This window comes from Microcaecilia unicolor, chromosome 4 (assembly GCF_901765095.1).
Source record: "Microcaecilia unicolor chromosome 4, aMicUni1.1, whole genome shotgun sequence".
Lineage (NCBI taxonomy): Eukaryota > Metazoa > Chordata > Amphibia > Gymnophiona > Siphonopidae > Microcaecilia > Microcaecilia unicolor.
In genome coordinates, this window is record NC_044034.1 from 259,988,129 (window position 1) to 260,011,111 (window position 22,983).

Consider the following 22,983-nt stretch of genomic DNA (forward strand, 5'->3'; position numbering starts at 1 on the left):
CTTCAGGCTGGCATCTGTTACCACCAGGTACCAATCGGGGAGAGCTAGCGGCATTCCTCGCCGCAGCATGCTGTCCGAGAGCCACCACTCAGTATGGAGTCGGGCCGCAGGGAGCCACATGAGTCTGCATTGATAATCCTGAGATAGTGGAGACCACCGTTGAAGTAGGGAACACTGCAGAGGTCTCAGGTGTGCTCTCGTCCAAGGCACCACTTCCAAAGTGGCCGTCATCGACCCCAATAGCTGGACTATGTCCCAAGCTCGCAGGCGAGGCATCCTCAGGAGCAGACGGACCTGGTTCTGAAGCTTGCACCGCCTTTGCTCGGGTAGGAAGACCATCCCCGAGGCTGTGCTGAACCGGACCCCAAATATTCTAGAGATTGAGAGGGGGTCAGGTGACATTTGGCTATACTGACGACCCAGCCCAGAGATTGCAGTACTGAGACCACTCTGGCTGTAACCTGATGACTCTCTTCTGCAGAGTCTGCTCTGATGAGCCAGTCGTCTAGGTACGGGTGAACCCGGATACCCTCTCGCCTGAGAAAAGCAGCTACTACCACCATTACCTTGGAAAAGGTTCGGGGAGCTGTGGCGAGGCCAAAAGGCAAGGCCCGAAACTGGAAATGCTTTCCCATCACCGCAAAACGCAGAAACCTCTAGTATGGGGGCCAAATTGGTATGTGCAAGTAAGCTTCTTTCAGGTCCAGAGATGTGAGAAACTCTCCTGGCTGTACCGTCGCTACGACGGAGAACAGGGTTTCCATGTGGAAATGCTGCACGTTCAGAGACTTGTTGACTTCTTTTAAGTCTAGGATAGGCCGAGAAGACCCTCCTTTTCGCGGCACCACAAAGTAAATGGAGTAACGGCCAGAGCCGCATTTGGCAGGAGGCACTGGGGAAACCGCCCCTATGTGAATCAAGCCTTGCAAGGTCTCCTCTACCGCCGCCCGTTTAGCGGCAAAACCGCATCGGGACTCCACAAACACGTCTCTTATCGGGGCATTGAATTCTATTGTGTAGCCTTCTCTGATCAGGTCCAAGACCCACTGATCTGAGGTAATCTTGGCTCACTCCTCGAGAAAGAGGGAAAGACGTCCTCCTATCACAGGAATCGAGGAGGGGGCCGGCGCACCATCGAGAGGGTCGCCCTTGAACTCCAGGTCTTGAGCCTGCTGCTGAGGAACGTTTGTCCGAGTGAAAGGAGTTCCTCTGCTGAAAACGGAGTGGAGGAGTGGCCTGGTGGTTAGGGTGGTGGAATTTGGTCCTGAGGTACTGAGTTTGAATCCCGACACAGGCAGCTCCTTGTGACTCTGGGCAAGTCACTTAACCCTCCATTGCCTGCCACATTGAGCCTGCAATGAGTGGGAAAGCGCGAGGTACAAATGTAACAAAAAAAAAAAAAAAACCAGCAGAACGCCCCGGGCTGTACCTTCTAGCTTCACGGAAGCTGAAAACGGGCACGCAAAGTGAACCCAGCAGAATGCCCCGGGTGGTACCTTCTAGCTTCACGGAAGCGAGGTCTGTAACAGGAGGGAACCGCCTGCCCCTTGCAAGAAGTCCACGGCCTATCCTCGGGTACGCGCTGGGGTTTGGCATCCCCCAGGCCTTTCACAATTTTCTCCAACTCCTCACCAAACAGGAGAAGGCCTTGAAAGGGCAACTTCACCAACCTTTGCTTAGAGGCCATGTCAGCTGCCCAATGCCGTAGCCACAGAAGACGGCGAGCCACCACCGCTACAGCCATCTGTATAGCCAAAGCTCTGACCAGATCATAAAGGGCATCAGCCAAAAATGACAAGGCCGACTCCATCCGCGGTGCCACCTCCGTAAGGGGCTCCGCTCCATCTCCGGGCTGTTCCACTGCCTGTTGTAACCAAGCGAGGCAGGCTCGGGCAGCGTAGCAGCTGCATGCAGACGCCCGTAAGGATAGGCCTGAAATTTCAAAGGACCGTTTCATAGCTGCCTCCAGGCGACGGTCCTGCATGTCCTTCAGGGCAACTCCTTCCACTGGGAGGGTAGTTTCCTTTGTCACAGCCGTGACCAGGGCATCCTCTTTAGGCACTGCTAGGCACGCCAAATGCTCCTCACTTAGAGGGTATAATTGCCCCATAGCCCTGGCGACTTTCAAAGGCCCCTCAGGGTCAGCCCATTGAGCCGTGATAAGCTCTTGGATGGAGTCATGCAAAGGAAAGGCTCGAGCAGGCTTCTTAGTACGTGCCATCCTCGGATTACCGGAGGAGGTCTCAGTACTCCCAGGGTCTTCTATAGAGAGGACCTGAAAGGCAGCAGGATCATCTGGATCCAGTGGCAATCCTGCACCTTCTTCTGGCTCTCCAGACCACGAAGGCCTGCCAGACCCCTCAGAGTCCTCACATCCCGGCCACAGGGGGGAAAAAAGGGGGTGCGCCACTCTCTGAAGGGGAATCCACCCTTCTGTGCTTGTCTTGCGGCCATCTGTCAGGGGAAAATGCGCCTAACGGTAATCCAAGGCCAGACTCCACTGGAGGGGATACAGAAAGCAGGGCCGCAGGGGACCCCTGCGGAAGAGTTCTTTTTAACATGTATGCATTATGCAGCAATAAAACAAATTCAGGGGAAAATGGCTCACCCTGGCCTCCCGGTTCCAGTCCGGGGGAAACCGCTCTTTTATTAGCCTCCACACGAGGCACCCCTCCAAGCTCAAACCCCTCCGCCTCAGCGGGGGTCGCACCATGCTGTTCCAAAATGGCGCCCGCTGCCAGCTCCACGGAGCGGGAAGGAACATTGCTCGCCATGCTTGGGCCAGCTCTACCGTCTGAAAAGCACGCCTTACAGAGCCCTGCTGCAGATTTGTGCTTGCCACAAACAGAACAGCGCTTAACTTTCTCAGCAGCCATCGCCGAAAGCAGCGGAAATTCAAAATGGCGGATTCGCACCAAAATCGTCCCGAACGCGGGTCCGCGAGTCTCTGAGCTCCGGTCACGCTGTACAATCAGAAGAAAACCTCTTTTCTGGGATCGCAGCGCCAAAGCGTGATGAGACTTTTTTTTTTTTTTTAACGCTGTGAGGAAAGTTTGAGGCAACAGCGAAAGAGGCAAATTTCCAACTCCGGAGGATTAGTAGCGTGGGAAAGGCAGGGAAAGGGCAAGCCTAATCCACAGCGTGGGCAAAGACAGGGACAGGGCTTGCCTATTTGTCTACTTTCACATCGGGGGCCGGATAAGCCAGGGAAAGGGCTAACCTATTTGCCTTTAAAGTGGACACCATCAGCCACAACACCCCTTCTACAACTGGCAAAAGCACAGGAGCCACCCCAGGCAGATTTTCTGAAGGAGCTTGAACAAGCTGCAACCACCCTGCTGGGGAGATAGAGAATACTGAAGAGGCAGATGGAACTAGCTGGCCATGAGGCACTATGGTTTTTCAGTGCTCTCTATCTCCCCCTGCTGGTTGATGGACACAACCCACTCGTAATGGATTCATCTGCTTGATGACAAGGAAGCAGTATTCCTATAACCCTAAAAATGAACAAAAGCCATCTTTACACATAGCAACCATATTCACATTCTACACAAGTTCCAATACCCATAAGCTTCTATCTTTCCTGAAAATCATCATTAGCTCAATAGAATTTATTCTGATTCATTACTTTCAAACAGTATTGTTGCAAGACCAGTGACACACTGTCAAGCAAGTTTAGTGAACAAAATGTTGAACTTTCAGCATCTAAGCTGTGAGAGCTACGGTCTATGTTGGGATGCAACAGAGTACCCTGCTCTTGCGTAATCAGTGTTGGAATACACTCCAGTCTCAGAAGACTTCTGATGGAAAGGGCCAACAGAAGTCAGAACCATATTTGTCTTGTCCAATAAGAGGCTATGAGAATCATAGCTTCCCAATTTTGATCTGAACTTCAGAATGATCTTCACTAGGAAGGGTATTGTTGGATACATGTACAGAACACCCATTCCCCAATGTAGGAGGAAGGCATCTGAGGCTAGCTTGCTGGGCAATCCTATCCTGGAGTAAAACTGAGGTGCCTTTTTGATGAATGGCGTGACAAAAAAATCCATCAAGGGGGTATCCTGAAAGATCCTGCGGATAACAACGTTGTCCAGCATCCACTTGTGAGTTCATACGACTCAACTCAGTTTGTCTAGCAGGACATTGTCCTTGCCCAAATTCTTAATAGCCTCTTCAATTCTTCACAATTCTCTTGTGATTTAATAACTTTGAATAACTATCATTAGAAAATGTGATCACATCACTTGTTATTTCTGGTTTTTTTTGATCATTTATATGTTAAAATGCAGAAGTCCTAGCATAGATCCCTGGTGAACCTCACCATTTTACCCTTCTCCACTGAAAATACTGACCATTTAACCATACTCTATTTTCTATCTTTAACCAGTTCTTAATCTACAGTAGGACACTGACTCCTATCCTATGACTTTTTAATTGCCTCAGGAGTTATTCATGAGGTACTTTGTCATATGAAAGAACAGCCATACTGGGTCAGACCAATGGTGCATTTAGCCCAGTATCCTGTTTCCAACATTACCTGAAAGAATCCCAAATAGTAGACAAGATTCACGCTATTGATACCAGGGATAAACAGTGTTTTTTCCCCATGTCTGTCTCAACAGCAGACTATGGACTTTTCCTCCAGGAATTTGTCCAAACCTTTTTTAAATCCAGATACACTAAACATTGATACTACACCCCTCTGGCAGTAAGTTTCAGAGCTTAACATAGTATATGACGGAAGATAGAAACCTGTATGGTCCATCCAGTCTGCCCAACAAGATAAACTCATTACATATGACATTCGATACTTCATTGTTCTAAAATGCATTAAGTTCACATTGAAGTCTCTGAAAAGCTCCACTCCAGCTCATCCAAATCTATTTAGCCACGATTAGGGCACAGGTCAGTCTGCCCAGCACTGACCTTGTTCTTCAAATTCTGAAGATGAATCTGTCCAGCCACGATTAGAGCACAGACCTTAGAAGTTTGCCAGTACTGGCTTTGCTTCCCAATTACTGGTGTTGACGCCTAATCTCTGCTAAGTTTCTTTGAATCCATTCCTTCTCAACAACATTCCTTGGTGTTTTTATCCCACGCATTTTTGAATTCTGTTACCTTTTTCATCTCCACCACCTTCCGCGAGAGGGCATTCCAGGTATCTACCACCCTCTCTGTGGAAAAAAAAATACTTCCCAACATTATTCCCGAGTCTGCCCCCTTTCAACCACAATTCATGTCCTCTAGTTCTAGAGCCTTCCCATCTCTGGAAAAAATTTGCAGATTAATACCTTTTAAATATTTGAACGTCTGTATCATAATCACCCATTTCTGCTTTCCTCCAGGATATACATGTTCAGGTCAGTAAGTCTCTCTTCGTACATCTTGCAATGCAAATCCGATACCATTTTCGTCACTCTTCTTAACTGCTTCAAGTTTGTTTTACATCCTTAGTAAGATACTGAACACAATATTCCAAGTGGGGCCTCACCAATGACTTGTAGAGGGGGCATCAACACCTCCTTTCTTCTGCTGATTATACCCCTCTATGCAGCCTAGCATCCTTCTGGCCACGATCACCACCTTGTCGCATTGTTTTGTCATGTTCAGATCCTCGGACACCATCACCCCAAGGTCCCTCCAACCTGATATATGTTTAGGATTTCTGTACCCCAACTCAAATATTCATTGAGTGAAAAAATATTGCCTCCTGTTTGTTTTAATAGTACCAAGTAGCTTCCTTGAGTGCCCTCTGGTTCTTGAGAGTTTTAAATATTTATTTCAACAAAGTTCACTAATTTCAATGCATATCATTAACTTTTATAAACATATCTCACTTCTGTACAAAATACTTTAAAATGCTCCAAAACAGTAATCCCCATCAAATTATTTTCACATTTTGCAGAGCACAGACGCCTCCACCAACATGCGGCATGTTTCACAAATGCTGCCTCAGGGTGTGGTCTGCCAAAACTACAAAATAAAATCACCAGTCAGAAATCTGTCTGTGCTAAAAATTAACTAAATAAAGTGAAACACACATACCTTATACTTAAAGAATCACACATACAGCATCAGTGCCTGCCTCATACTGTTACTAACACTCTGACGCTGAGCAAGTTTTAAATAAATCACATGACCCTTTTGCACCAATGAAATTACTAAAAGCAATGACATCACAAGATCAATTTACATAGCTGCGGTCCAGTCAATTTCCAAATTCAAACCACCTGAAGTGAGATACATTTGTAAAAGTCAAGGATATGCACTGAAAGCAGTGAACTTTGTTGAAATAAATATTTTGAACTCTCAAGAACTCTTTTGTGCTGTTTGGAGCTGAGTTTGAAAAAGAAAAAGATAAACATCAGATACAGCTGGGTTTTTGTTTGACAATTTAGTATCCCCGCTGGTTTACTTGGACCATTAACATTGATTCTATTTCAGGCAGGGCATGGGTCCCAAATATCAACTGGACTGCCCCTGATCTCGATGATAACAATGTTGAAGCTGCAGCATCATGTCAAACAAAGCAGCACTCCATCTGCTCTTTGAACTTCTGCATCAACATGAGAGGGATCATGGTCGGGTCCCAGGCACTACAGGCACCATGAGTGGGTATCCATAATGGATATGGTCCTGTTGCACCGGGAACACCTTTTGAAGCTATTGGGGATCTTCTTTTGGTACATAGTCTAGAAAAATAGCCACACCAAAATCAAATGACTCGATGGTGACAAAAATACCCCATCTGAGGGCTCAAGGTTAAACTCAGCTATGTGATAAAAAGAACAAAACAAAAAACAAACAAACTTACAAACCAGTGAAAAACCTAAGTGACTACTGGGAAGATGCCCCATAACCACGTGATGACAGGAGTTACAAACTTTAATGCCAAAAATAAACTCCAAGGTACTGAATTGACCATGGAAAATAAATAAATAAAACCCGTTTCGGGGGTTGGGGGACAACAAAAATAAGTCCTGAACAACAGCAGCGAGCAGGAACAGGTGTGCACGTGTGGCAAGTGGCCCAAACGCTTCTAAAAAGTTGCTGAGGTACAGTTTCCCACACCATGCTCCATTGGTGATGTCACCAATGTGTGAGAATTCAGTCACACTTCCCCTCAGAAGAATATGCAAACTAATGTAAACAATTCAAACCAAATCATATTATTGAGAAAATAAAAGCTTTGCTACCATTCAACTCAAGCAGCAAAGCCCCAACAAGACACGCACATGTACGCAAATAAAGCAACACTAATGTTATCCTCAAAACTTATATTTAGTTAGGGTACTACAGAACATTCATGGGTATAACCTTTCTAAAATTGTCTGTTTTTCATTTTTCACATATTTCACTTGAAAATTAGGGGCCCTGTTTACTAAGGCACGTTAGCGATTTTAATGCACCTACAATTAGCGCAAACACTGTGTAGGCGCCTATAGGGATATTGTAGGTGCGTACACAGTTAACGCGAGTTAAAGACGCTAATGCACCTATAACACAGCTTAGTAAACAGGGCCCTTAAACTTTATTGAGAGGCTTTAACTCCAGCAGCCTAAAAACAACCCAACCCCCCCCCCCCCCCCACACTTGTACCAGACTACAGTATGTGTTAGTACTGTTAATAATGAGATCCTCTTACTACAGACACAGAAATACCTACTACAGTCAAAGATATTCATCAACACTTCACCCAACACACCTTTTTTCCAAGTCTCTGATTTTCTCTCTTAAGGGTGCAACCACCTAAATGGGGGGGGGGAAAAAGAACTTAGGATATTATAAAAATATTGCTATGCAAGTGAAAATAGAGCAGCAAACTGAACAGAATGGCAAAAAGGCAAACTAGATTTTTAGAATTTTACAGAACAAAATCTCATACATCCTATTTAACGTTAAATGCTAAAAAAGAGGATGTAAGATTTCCATAAATGCATTTTGCTATACAGAGGAAAACCCAAGTAGAGCAGCAGGATGGAAAAACTGGTATAGTTTCTTCCACTGATGCTCCTGGTGAGCTTTGGCAAGTCACTTCACCTTTTGTTGCCCCAAGTACAAATTTAGATTAAGTACATTTCGACAGAGAATTTGTATACTTACTTGGAACTCCTATTTGGGCTCAAAATTAGAAAAAAAGGTAAGTATTTAAATCTAATATTGAAATACAGAAGTTTGTGTACAGTTCTAAGAGTGAATTTTTGTTTGTTGCATAAACTTAAGACCCCCAAGAGGTAATATGCATTTGCCCCCAAATTCTATAAAAAGCACTAAAAATTGCATGCACAAATTTGGGTGCATGCTCAATTTGTGCACATAATTTAACTGAATGAGCTAATTAGCACCAATTACCTTAACAAGCAACTGGTACTAATTAGATTTCAGATGTGCATGCCTAAATTTAGGCACAAGATTCGTGCTTAAATTTTATGCGTGAGTTCAAAAAGGAGGTGCAGAAATGGCAGGGTCATAGGCGGATTGGAGGAGTTCCTAGAATTTAAGGAAAGGGAAATGGGACTTGATATACCGCCTTTCTGAGGTTTTTGCAACTACATTCAAAGTGGTTTACATATATTCAGGTACTTATTTTTTACCAGGGGCAATGGAGGGTTAAGTGACTTGCCCAGAGTCACAAGGAGCTGCAGTGGGAATCGAACTCAGTTCCCCAGGATCAAAGTCCACTGCACTAACCACTAGGCTACTCCTCCACTCCATTTATGTGTCTAACTATAGAATAAGGGTGACCCATGCCTAATTTAGGCATGAGGATTTGCATCATGTTTCAACTGGTGCAAATAGCTGCACATTACGGGCACTGTTTACTAACCCACGCTGTAGGCTCGCAACCTTTTTAGCTCACGCTCAAACCCCCATTATATTCCTATGGGTGTCTAGTATTAGAACACACTAATTTTTAGCGCACGCTAAAATGTTTGCGTGCCTACAGCATGGCTTAGTAAACAGGGCCCAAAGTTTGGCATTTATGCTATTCTATAAACCGCACCTAAGCGCATTTTATAGAATAGTTATTTTTAGGCACCATATATCAGGGGCGTAGCCAGACCTCGACGGGAGGGGGGGGCCAGAGTCCGAGGTGGGGGGGGGGCACTGTTTAGCCGCCTCCCCCCGCCGCCGCAAACGCAACCCCCCCACCCCGCCGCCACATCAGGTACCTTGTTTGCTGGCGGGGGTCTTCAATTCCCGCCACCTGAAGAGTCTTCTTCAGCGCCTTCGTTGTGAGATCATCTGTTTCTGACGCCTTACGTCCTGCACGAGGCTACATGCACGGTGCAGGACTTAAAGCGTCAGAAACAGATGATCATACAACGAAGGCGCCGGAGTCGACCGGCACTGAAGAAGACTCTTCGGCTGGTGGGGTTTGGGGACCCCCGCCAGCAAAGAAGGTACCTGATGCGGCGGCGGGGGGGGGGGGGGGGTCAAATGTAGAGGGGGCCAGGGCGTAATCTGTGGGGGCCCATGCCCCCGTGGCCCCACATAGCTACGCCCCAGCCATATAATGTATAGAATCTGGCTCTTTATGTAAAAAGCACACGACACAGGAAACAAGCTTGTTTTAGATTCCATGCTCTGTACTTTGATGTTATCTGTTGATATCTGAGCTTTGTACAAGTCTTAAAAAAAAAGATTCAGCAAATCTACACAGGTTGTGTAATACCCTTTAAAATAGCCAGATTCAAAATTTTAAATATATACACAGAGGAAGACTGAGCAAGAAACGAGGACTGGGTTGTACTGCTAGGGACATATCCGAGGGTAATGGAAGACTGAAGCAGAAAGGGCAAAGAATTTGCAACCATGAGATGGACTAACCTCTTCTATTTTTTTTTCCATTTTTTCCTCCCCAGTTTCTTGGATTGATCTGCTGGAAGAAGGGAAAAGAAAACACAGAGAAAATACAAAAGTAAACTAAACAGTTTAAATAAAAGCTGGCGAGCAGAAGTTCTAATAACAAAGCAAACAACTTTTGTTACTAGGGGAAATTCCCATTAGTTTTCCATTTCATTTATTCTGAAGGCTCATCAAGGCTTTCTTCAGGTTTTGTGGTTAAGTTTAATCAGCTAGAATTCCTAAAAAGTAGTGTCTTGGAGCTACACTTTCTGTTAATAAAACAGCAGGTTTTTAGTACATTTTAAAGTAAAAGATGAGGTTCTTTCAACACAGAAACAGAACTCAGATCAGCATATAGCAACTAGAACCCCACGCCCCACCCTTTTCACACAGAAGATCCTTTGTTTGCAAAACATATTCATGGAGGTTCAAACCTCTCTCTTCTGTCACTACCCTCTTTTTCTGAAAAAGCATCCAAGTAATTGAGGGGTCCTTTTACTAAGCCACATAAGTGCCTACGCATGTCCAACACGCACCAATTCCGAGTTACCACCTAGCTACTGCGTCGCCTGGGCGGTAATTTCATTTTTGACGTGCGTCCGATAATATTTTTATTTTCTGGCGCGCGGGTGGTAATCGGCATTTGGATGCACGATGACCATTACCGCCCAGTTAATGCATGAGACTTTACCGCTAAATGGCTGGCAGTAAGGTCTCAGACCCAAAATGGACGTGTGGCAATTTTCATTTTGCTGCATTTTGTCCATTCTCGGCCCCCCTCCTAAAATAAAAAGGCATTTTTCACAGGTGTGCTGAAAAATGATCCTGCGTGCAGCCAAAACATGCGCCTACACTACCGCAGGCCATTTTTCAACGCACCTTAGTAAAAGGACCCCTGAAACACTAACTGGAATAGAAGGCTGGAGCTTTCCTCAATGCCATCAAAAGGTACACAACAGTTACATCTGTGAGCGCAAGACTTCAAACAGCTACAAATCTATTTGGCAGAAAATTATAAATGGTCTTTACGTGTCAAACAATTTTCAAAGACAGGAGGGAAAATTTATCCTTCAAAAGCAAAAGGGTTGCTTCCCCCTTTTCTAAATATCTATATAAAAATTGTTTTATGTAAAATAAATAAAAAGACCCGTATGGAAATTGGACCTCAATGATTCATTGTCAGATACTCAATGGTCTCGTATATGGTTGACTGGCCCAAGGGCATTTTGGCCTTTTCTTTATGTATCACAGGGCCCTTTGGACGCCTAGAAAGAGTAAATTATCTGGGTCCTCTAATTGTGATCTATGTTGGTCTTGCAAAAAAAATACTGGAACTCTTGTACATATTTTATTAGAATGTCCTAACCTAATCTTATTTTGGTCAGATGTCTGGGATAAATTAAAAAAGGTTTTTGGGTTTCAAGAATCTTTTTTACCCAAGTATATAATCTGGAAGTCCATTTGCATTCCATTTTGTCTCTCAGATGATAAATTATTGTTTGATTTCTTAGTATCTGTTGCATTGAAATTAATAATATCAAATTGGAAAGCTAACTCTCAAGTCAACATTTTCCTTTGGTGGAACTGGGTTTTACTATACAAAAAATATGAACAGTCTGCTATATATTCTTTGCCTGGTCCTAAAACTGGTCTTCAGAAATGGAAAACTTTAGACCCTTTTCTCTCTTCTACTGCTTAGCCTTATAGTATTGTTCTTTTTTAACTCAGCTTTGTTTATCTCATTGTGTTGTATTATAGTACCTGTTTTCTTTTTTTTTTATTTTAAAATGTTTGTATCTTCTAAAATTTAATAAAAATATTTAGAAAGGCCTGTACCATGGGTACAGCAGTTGAATACTCCTTCTGTGTATGCCTCTTGAAATATTCTTCTAGAAATACAGGGCCCAATATTCAAAAAAGTTGAACTCCTACATTTGTTCTGTAAAAGAGGACCTGGGGATTTGCCCTTTTACTGCAGTAGGTTTAAAAAAAAAAAAAAAAAAGGAAATGGCACGTGGATTTGCCACATGCCGAGACCCCTTTTACACCACAGCTGGTAAAAAAAAAAAAAAAAAAGGAAACGGCTGTGCAGTAAGTACAAACTTACTTTGCAGCCATTTCCTGCGCTAACCCAGCAGTAAAAATAAAAATTATTTCCAGTTGCACCCGAAATAGCACGCAGTGGGGGCAGCATTATCGCAGCTTTCCACAGTGGGCTGACGGTAGTGCCAGATTGGCATGCACTAACAGTGCAGTAGCTCTACCATGGCATAGTAAAAGGGCCCCTAAGTTTTCAGCTGAAAATTCATCTTAATTTAGGGGCTTAAAAGTTACACTTATAGATTTTGGTCTGCCATTCATTTGCCTACATTTATGAACCTGGGCTAAAAGTCAGTGCTAAGTTCTTAACTTTTGCCTTCCCTAAACCCTCCCCTGTTGCCACCCACCTTTCATGCTCCCAAATTTAGGAGTTTAGTGAAATTTTGAATATAAAAAGTATTGTGCTCAAACTGGCCCCTGAAAATTTATTACAGTAACTTTCAAAGGGGTACTTTTACTAAGGTTTAGTTGGGCCACATAAGCATTTAGGGCCTCTTATCAAGCCTCGCTAGTGGTTCCCGTGTGGCAATGCAGACGAAATCCATTCAAAGTGAATGTGCTTTGTCAGAATTACCGTACTGGGGACCGCTAGAACAGTTTGATAAAAAGAGGCCCTTAGTGTATGCTAATGTCTGTTAGCGCATGCTAAACTTTAGTAAATGGGACCCAGAGTTAGGAACATAAATCCCTTAAATACTAGAGTTATAAATTTTATATATCAATACAATCATTTCTGCCCTTATGCGAATCTCACCACCCAGTCATACAGCACACAGGAGAGAGAGAAAAAAAAGACCTCAGATAACAAGCCTTTTATAAACATATTAACTTTCTCATTCATTGGCCTATACAACTAGCACTTTATAAACTGGTTCAAAGTATTTAATTCTTGCAATTCAAAAAACACATCAATCAGCATCCAGACACTTACCCTAATACGTTATCCCAATGAATAGGCACGAGAGGTTTGCATGCCTATGACCTTTATTGTATGCAAATCTCTTCATGCATATTCATCAGAGGTGTCCTGAAAACCTGACCTGTTGCTGGCCCCTAAGGACTGGGAATAAAGACGAAGGCTCTATAAAAATCCTTAACAAAACAGGGATAAACCTGACAAAGGGAACAAACAGTAAAGAATGAAAAAAAAAAAAAAAAAGAACAAAAACTAAAAAGAAGCAGAAACTAAAGACAATGGTATATATAGGTGAAAGAAAGAAAGGAGAGGCTGGTGCTATTGCTCACCAAACATACACACAGCACCAAAAAAAGATTATTAACCACCTTTATAAAAAGATTCACCCAAGGCGGTGTTTACAACCAAGAAAGGATGATAATGGAAATTAGAAGAAAAAATTTAAAACAAAGTTACTGAGTAAAACCCCAACATGGCAATGTTTGGCCCTGAGGTTACATCAGTGGTAAAATTAAGTGGAAGATACAAGTGAGGGGAAACTTATTTCAGCTTGAATTGAAATAGACCAGTATACAGGTCTTGCATTACAGTGCAGAACAATTTTAGAAAAATAGCTCTCAACACATTTGTTAATCTATCAGAATTTACAACCCTAATGGATAGTACACTGGGCTGAGAACCAGGGAACTGGGTTCATTTCTGACTATGGCTCCTTGTGACCCTAGAAAAGTCACTTAACATTCCACTGGCCCAGATACAAAACAAAGTTAGGATTGTAAGCCCACCAGGGACAGAGAAAACACTTCAATATAATATGTAAACCACTTTGGTTGTACGACAGTATATGAATATAATAATAAAAGTAATAATATTTCTGTCAAACAGGGTTTGGCTAAAATGTGTACGTCACTGTCCATAGAACCATGTCATGTGACAATGGTCTCAAAGCTGACAAGAAACTGATTTTTTTGGTTTTGGAAGAAAAACCAGAAAAATTTGTGAAACAGAAATAAGTCTGTAACATGATCTTTCTGCTCAGTCCACATCGTTCGGATAGTATATGGCCAGGAATTTCTTACATGCCTTCAGCTGCCTGACCACCTCCTGAAACGGCTTGGCTTGCTCAGAAGGGAGCTGGTCCACCAAGTCCGTCAGCTTCCACACATTGTTCCGCATATGGATGCTCGTGTAGAGCTGGTAAGATTGAATCTTGGCCACGATCATGGAAGAATGATAGGCCTTCCTCCCAAAGGAGTCTAAGGTTCTGGGGTCTTTGCCCGGGGGCACCGAAGCATGCTCCCTAGAACTCTTAGCCTTCTTCAGGGCCAGATCCACCACACCAGAGTCGTGAGGCAACTGAGTGCGCATCAGCTCTGGGTCCCCATGGATCCGATACTGGGATTCTATCTTTTTGGGAATGTGGGGATTAGTTAGTGGCTTGGTCCAGTTCGCCAGCAATGTCTTTTTCAGGACATGATGCATGGGTACTGTGGACGCTTCCTTAGGTGGAGAAGGATAGTCCAAGAGCTCAAACATCTCAGCCCTTGGCTCATCCTCCACAACCACCGGGAAGGGGATGGCCGTAGACATCTCCCAGACAAAGGCCGAGAAAGACAGACTCACGGGAGGAGAAAGCTGCCTTTCAGGGGAGGGAGTGGGGTCAGAAGGAAGGCCATCAGACTCCTCGTCAGAGAAATATCTGATGTCCTCCTCTGCCTCCCACGAGGCCTCATCATCGGTATCAGACACAAGTTCACGGACCTGTGTCTGAAGCCGCGCCCGTCCCGACTCCGTGGAAACACGGCCACAGTGGGAGCGTCGAGAGGTGGACTCCCTGGCCGGCAGCAGCGAAGCTTCCTCCCCCGACGTTGTCGGGGAGTCCACCTGGGAGGTAGCCGAAACCGGTGCCGCTTCACCCCGGGCAAAGGGCCAGCTGCTGCCTCAGTCGACGGCACCGGTGGCGCAGGCACCCCCGGTACCGGAGGAGAAGGGCGCAACAGCTCTTCCAGGATGCCAGGAAGAACGGCCCGGAGACTCTCGTGCAGAGCGGCTGTGGAGAAAGACTGAGAAGCCAGTGCAGGCGTCGAGGTCAGAATCTGTTCCGGGCAAGGAGGCGGTACCGGGCTGTCCGGGGTAGAGCGCACCAACACCTCCTGGATGGAGGGTGAGCGGTCCTCCCGGTGCCGATGCCTGCTGGGTGCCGACTCCCTTGGCGACCCAGAGCTCCCGGTACCAAGTCGGGAAGGTGACCGGTGACAATGCTTCTTCGACTTCTTCGAGCGAAGCATGTCACCGGAGCTCCCCGGTACCGATGAGGAGGACGTTGACTCCAGACGTCGCTTCCTCGGGGCCAGGGCCGAAGATGGTCGATCCCGGGGGGGCTGTACCGCAGGAGCCCTCAGGGCAGGAGGAGACCTACCCGAAGGCTCACCGCCACCAGCAGGGGAATGGACAGCCCTCACCTGCACTCCAGACGAAGCACCACCGTCCGACGACATCAGCACCAGCGGGAGTCCCGGTACCACCGACGCTGACGCACTCTTTCGAAGTCTCGGTTCCGACGACGCAGGAGGAAAACGCCTCGATACCGTCGACGCCGATACGATCTCCGAAGACTTCGGTGCTGCTGACGCCGATGCACCCGACGAATCTCGAGATGCTGTTGCCATCGAAGCGCTGGAGAACAGAACGTTCCACTGGGCTAATCTCACTACCCGAGTCCTCTTTTGCAAAAGAGCACAAAGACTACAGGCCTGCGGGCGGTGCCCAGCCCCCAGACACTGAAGACACAAAGGTGCCTATCAGTGAGCGAGATTATCCGGGCGCACTGGGTGCACTTCTTGAAGCCGCTGGAAGGCTTCGATGACATGGGCGGGAATATTGCGCTGGCAAAATCAAAATTCGCGATGATGACAATAGGCACCGAGAAAAAAAGGGAAAAAAACCCGTACGGGCGGCCAACAAGGTCGCTCCCGAAAAAGAAAGGATACTTACGCTGGGAAAAAGCTAGAAATACGGGAAAAAAGGGAACCTACTCTCTCTTATTATTTTTTTTTTTAAACAAACACAGAAAGTAGAAACACGAAAGAAGCGCGAGGTCTTCTGAGGGGCACGAAACGGCGGCAAAACACGACCGTCCCGAGCGCGGACAAAAGAAGACTGACGAACACGAGCCGGTTCGGGTGGGAAGACGGTTGCGCATGCGCGGTGCGCATGGGCGCGCGAGGGCTAGCAAACATCTTTGCTAGTGAAGATTCCGATTGGAGGGGGTGCCGTGGACGTCACCCATCAGTGAGAACAAGCAGCCTGCTTGTCCTCGGAGAAAACTTATTAAAACTTTTCTGGCTACACCCTGGTCCTTGGTCAACTCCACAGTCTGTTTGCTATAATAAATGTAAACCACTTAGGATGTACCACAGAAAAGTGGTACATCAAATCCATGACCCTTTACCGTTATTGATTTCAGGATATCAGCAATAAACATATGAAACAGTTCCAAATACCTTATCTGAAACTTGCATTAAAATTGCAGTTACCTTCAAATGGTTCATGAGCCTCAGCATTGAAAACTGAACTGTTAGAGAACTCCCTTTCACAAAATGATTCCCTTTTGTGCATTTAGAAGTTAACACAGTACATTCATTCATACAGTTTTACCTTCCCTGCCCACTCCCCTGGCCCAAGACCACACATATTAAGTTTATCAAGTTTAATCTTACAAGGGTTCTGATGTAGACTGATCTTTTGGAGGATTAATTTTACAACAGGCAAAAGTTTAAGAGGGCGTATACCTACTTGGGCATTATTGTATAAGGACACAATGGCGCCTATGCATCTTTATACAGTACTCGAGTATGCAGCAGAAATCATGCCTGCATTGCAGGTGTGACACTTACACCTATTCTTGAGCAAGTAAAAATGCACAAGTCAGGCGTGGACATGTACATATTAAAAAAACGCTAAACTAATCTACGCACAAACTTGCAAATTCTGCCCATGCTTTGCTTAAACTCTTTCCCTGTACACATCATGTTATAGCATGTACTTTTATTGTGATCTGTATTTTATAAGATCCTTTCTATGCGTGTAATCAGCATTTTGGGCTACATTAAGTAAATGGTGCTCAAAAACCGGCTCCAAAAAACCCCCAGCACCCAATGCTGCCTTGTAGAATAGCACCGAGTGCCAATTTTGGTGTCAGGACTTAGGACTGTTAAAACCAGGTGTAATTCTCGGCACCCAATATGGGCGCACATCATCACTACTCAGTGTATGCAAATGAAGTTCAAGTATATTTATTGCAGATATCCTGAAAGCCTGACTGGCAAGAAGTACTCCAGGATGGACTTGGGAAACACTGCTCTATAACACTGCAGAAAGTTTAGGAATGCCCCCTGACCTACCCATGGCCACACTCCCTCTTGCACTGCATGCTATGGGATTTGGGTTCACAGTGTCATAGAATAGTGCATAGCAAGATGTGCAAATTCAAACTGATGCCAAATAGCACCCAATTATTGACACTAATTGGCTTGTTAGTCATTTTAGTTAGGCACATATCTTGGATTAGCACCCAATTCTGGGTGCCATAAATAGAATCTGGGGGTTTAATTGCAGAAATGGCTGATAAAATTATACCGTCAGCCTCCCTTTCTAGTCTTAGAACTTAAAACACCGGAAACCAAAATATCTTTGCTTATATAATGAAAAAAAATTTGATTAAATAATGGTAAATTATTACCTCATGCTCACAAAATTTCCCCAGACAGCTGAAAAAGAAAAATACAAAACAAATGTTATGTTGGTATTTGAAATCTTACAGTAAAGAATTTGTATATATTTCTGTTTACAAAAAAAAAATGTCTAAACTTGACAAGGAGAAATTTCTGAGTGCATATATATGTATGACACTGCATGTATTTACTTCTTCTATAAGCTGGGATAGCAAAATCTATCTTTATCATAATAGCAAGCAAAATCAAACAACACACCAGCTCATTTTTCTGTCATTTAATATAAGACTGGATTTTCTACTTTCTTTGGCATAATTGGAGGTGGATGAATGTATCCAGAAATTTAAGTGCTACATTGGAAGTTATCCTCATTTTTCTAAAACGTAGGGGCCATTTTAGCAAAGTGCACTAAGCAGTCAGTGTGTTAATTAGCACTTGCCCACGGTAACCGTTAACACACAGCAATTCATATGCTAAATGCATAGGTTGTTTTATGGGGAAGGAAATGGACAGACTACATATTGCAGTTAGCACCTGGTAGGGTTACCATATTTTGTCCCCCCAAAAGGACACATGCCCCGCCCACCACACACCTGTCCCACCCCTTTCACACCCTCACTCCGCCCTATCACATTTCCCCCCCCCCCCCCCCCCGTCACACACCCCATCACCCCCCTTCCCCTTACCTTACTACTACCCTGCTGGTCTAGTGATCTCTTCGGGGCAGGAAAGAGCCCCCTCTTTCCTGCCCGGAGCGCTGCCCTGCATGCATCCTTCCTGTTGCTGACCTCGGCGCCGATTCAAAATGGCAGCCGAGAGTTGAAGTCTTGCAAGATCACTTCAACTCTCGGTGGCCATTTTGAATCGGCGCCGAGGTCAGCAACAGGAAGGATGCATGCAGGGCAGCGCTCCGGGCAGGAAAGAGGGGGCTCTCTCCTGCCCCGAAGCCAGAAGAGGTCACTAGACTACCAGGGCAGTAGTAAGTAAGGGGAGGGGAGGCTAGCAATCTGCCCATTTGTCCGGATTTCTGGACAAACATAGGACGGCCCACCCACCAGCCTGTCCGTTTGTCCAGAAATCCGGACAAATGGGCAGATTGGAAAAACCCGCCCGGTTGCCCGGACATGTCCTCAAAAAGAGGACATGTCCAGGTAAATCCGGACATATGGTAACCCTAGCACCTGGTATTTTGCATGCTGTCACTGCTGCAGAGAGCTCAGATGCACTTACTACCACCTAAACAGGAGGTGGTAAGTGCATCTCTACTATGGATATACTTACCACATGATGAATATTTTTCTGTTTGTAACTGTATAGGAATGCCCAATGACTCACAATCTCTCATGAGGAACTTTGCCAAAAGCTTTCTGAAAATCTAGATACACCACCGGCTCACCTTTATCCAAGTTTATGCACATATTCAAAGAACTGAAGCAAATTAGTAAGACAAGACTTTCCTTGGCCGAAACCATGCTGACTCTGTGCCATTAAATCATGTTTATCTGTTGTATAATTTTATTCTTTATAATAGTTTCCACTCTTTTACCCGGCACTAACATCAGCTGGTTCACCTTTATCAACATGTTTATGCACATGTTCAAAGAATTGAAGCAAATTAATGAGATAAGACTTCCCTTGGCTGAAACCATGCTGTGTCATTAAATCATGCTTACCTGTTGCATAATGCTATTCTTTATAATATAGTTTCCACTAATTTACCCGGCACTAACATCAGGCTAACTGTTCTGTAATTTCCCAGATCACCGCTGGAACCCTTTTTATAATTCGGAATCACATTGGCCACTCTCCAATCTTCAGGTATATGGACGACTTTAATGACAGGTTACAGATTACTAACAGCAGATCAGCAATTTCATGTTTGAGTTCTTTCAGTACCCCTGGATGCATGCCATCCAGTCCAGGTGATTTACTACTCTTTAATTTGCGGATTTGGCTCAATATGTCTTCCAGGTTCACAGAGATTTCTTTCAGTTCCTCCGCATTATCACCCTTGAAAACTATTTCTGGCACATGTAGATCTCTTACATCTTCTTCCATGAAGACCGGACCAAAGAATTAATTTGTTTTATCCCCCATGGCCGTGTCCTCCCTGTGTAACCCTTTTCTTCCTTCATAATCTAACAGTCCCACAGATTTCCCCACAGGCTTTCTGCTTCTGATGTACCTGAAAAAGTTGTTACTGTGAGTTTTTGCCTCTGCAGCAAGTTTCTCTTCATATTCTCTTTTAGTTTTCTTTATCAATGTTTTGCATCTAGCTTGACAGTGCATATGTTACTACTTATTTCCTTCATTTGGGTCCTTTTTCCATTCTTTGAAGGACATTCTTTTGGCTCTAATAGTCTCTTTCACTTACTTTGTAAGTACACTGAATGCATCTGGTCTGGGCTTCCAAGATGGTATTTTTAAACAATGTCCATATTTGATTTAGAGGCATATTTTCAAAGCACTTTGGGAGGCTAAGTTCCATAGGTTTCTATGAAACTTTGGGAGGCTAAGTGCTTTGAAAATGAGCCTCTTAATGTCCTAACCGTTGCAGCCAATCCTTTTAACTTCTTTTTAACCATTTTCCTCATTTTATCATAGTTACCCTTTCGTAAATTAAATACTGCTACAGCAGATTTCCTTTGTGGCGTCATTCCAGATGGTAGCTCAAACCTGATCATGTTTCTTAGAGGACCCAACACCGTTACCTCTCATACTATGTCCTGCACTCCCACCAAGGACTAGATCTAAAATGGCTCCCCCTCTTGTCGGTTCCTGGACCAGTTGCTCCAAGAACCAGTCCTTTATTATATCTAAGAAATATATGTCTTTGGCACTCCCTGATTTAACATTTATCCAGTCAATATTGAGGTAACTGAAATCACAAAAAATATACCCAATTCTACACAGATGATCTGTATCAGAAGGATTGCAAATATTATAAAAGTGGAGAAAAACAGACCTCACTGAACAACAGGAGACACACCTATTTGTAAGGCAAGCTTTCAATATATAGGTGGCTCACTATAATCAACGGTCATTAAAAAAAACTCCACTAACATAGACAACACAGTCCTTATATAGCAATAACACTGATATAGAATATAACTTGAGAATTATGCTCATTAGCATGACTATCAGTTGCAAACATACATATTATTCAACAGTTCTTATCTTGGTAAAATCCAAAAGTATGTCACTTCAATCCTGACAGGGGTTCCCTGTTTCGCTAATCCAAGCTACTTCAGGGGAAAAATCATTTAACAATCCCAGACAGTAAAAACAGATGCAACTTGTTTGAGTCAGTCTTCCAGCACTGGGCACTCACAAAATGGCCACTTAGCTGTCCTAACCCTTCCGCCTGGGCAGTTCTTGGAGACATCCTCAGTGCGAGAGGATAGTGCATTCTCTGGTGGGCAGGTCCTGGTTACAAGCGTACTTCACCAGGGTGATGCATTTCTTTTAGGAAACCTCCCTTCAAGGCAGCACAGGGGCTGCCAGATTGCAGGTGGGACTTATAAGGTATAATATATATATATACAGTGGGGGAAATAAGTATTTGATCCCTTGCTGATTTTGTAAGTTTGCCCACTGACAAAGACATGAGCAGCCCATAATTGAAGGGTAGGTTATTGGTAACAGTGAGAGATAGCACATCACAAATTAAATCCGGAAAATCACATTGTGGAAAGTATATGAATTTATTTGCATTCTGCAGAGGGAAATAAGTATTTGATCCCCCACCAACCAGTAAGAGATCTGGCCCCTACAGACCAGGTAGATGCTCCAAATCAACTCGTTACCTGCATGACAGACAGCTGTCGGCAATGGTCACCTGTATGAAAGACACCTGTCCACAGACTCAGTGAATCAGTCAGACTCTAACCTCTACAAAATGGCCAAGAGCAAGGAGCTGTCTAAGGATGTCAGGGACAAGATCATACACCTGCACAAGCTGGAATGGGCTACAAAACCATCAGTAAGACGCTGGGCGAGAAGGAGACAACTGTTGGTGCCATAGTAAGAAAATGGAAGAAGTACAAAATGACTGTCAATCGACAAAGATCTGGGGCTCCACGCAAAATCTCACCTCGTGGGGTATCCTTGATCATGAGGAAGGTTAGAAATCAGCCTACAACTACAAGGGGGGAACTTGTCAATGATCTCAAGGCAGCTGGGACCACTGTCACCACGAAAACCATTGGTAACACATTACGACATAACGGATTGCAATCCTGCAGTGCCCGCAAGGTCCCCCTGCTCCGGAAGGCACATGTGACGGCCCGTCTGAAGTTTGCCAGTGAACACCTGGATGATGCCGAGAGTGATTGGGAGAAGGTGCTGTGGTCAGATGAGACAAAAATTGAGCTCTTTGGCATGAACTCAACTCGCCGTGTTTGGAGGAAGAGAAATGCTGCCTATGACCCAAAGAACACCATCCCCACTGTCAAGCATGGAGGTGGAAATGTTATGTTTTGGGGGTGTTTCTCTGCTAAGGGCACAGGACTACTTCACCGCATCAATGGGAGAATGGATGGGGCCATGTACCGTACAATTCTGAGTGACAACCTCCTTCCCTCCGCCAGGGCCTTAAAAATGGGTCGTGGCTGGGTCTTCCAGCACGACAATGACCCAAAACATACAGCCAAGGCAACAAAGGAGTAGCTCAGGAAGAAGCACATTAGGGTCATGGAGTGGCCTAGCCAGTCACCAGACCTTAATCCCATTGAAAACTTATGGAGGGAGCTGAAGCTGCGAGTTGCCAAGCGACAGCCCAGAACTCTTAATGATTTAGAGATGATCTGCAAAGAGGAGTGGACCAAAATTCCTCCTGACATGTGTGCAAACCTCATCATCAACTACAGAAGACGTCTGACCGCTGTGCTTGCCAACAAGGGTTTTGCCACCAAGTATTAGGTCTTGTTTGCCAGAGGGATCAAATACTTATTTCCCTCTGCAGAATGCAAATAAATTCATATACTTTCCACAATGTGATTTTCCGGATTTAATTTGTGATGTGCTATCTCTCACTGTTACCAATAACCTACCCTTCAATTATGGGCTGCTCATGTCTTTGTCAGTGGGCAAACTTACAAAATCAGCAAGGGATCAAATACTTATTTCCCCCACTGTATATATATATATATTATATGTTATATTGAGTGATTTATTTAGTGTTTGCTTCTTAGAAAGTAATGAAATGTAATTAAAAAACTCTGTAAGAAGACTCCTCCATTGTTATCCTAATTAGAATGACTATAAATTAAGACTATCACTCCCTCCCTCAAGCGTCTCACCCTTTTCACCCCTCCCCCTTTCTTGGTTCTTACTTCCATTTTTGCTCCCTCCTACTAGTAATTCCATTTCTTACCCCCTCCT

At 44.5% G+C, this 22,983-nt stretch overlaps 1 protein-coding gene across 1 annotated transcript in view; it reads right to left on the reverse strand.

Annotated features, from left to right (window-relative positions):
• The window catches only part of UXS1 (UDP-glucuronate decarboxylase 1), a 130,792-nt gene that overhangs the window by 86,091 nt on the left and 21,718 nt on the right, over positions 1-22,983 (reverse strand). Inside the window, 3 exon segments of the mRNA XM_030201461.1 lie at positions 7,709-7,752; positions 9,835-9,886; positions 17,610-17,637. Coding sequence (XP_030057321.1) covers positions 7,709-7,752; positions 9,835-9,886; positions 17,610-17,637 — 124 coding nt within the window.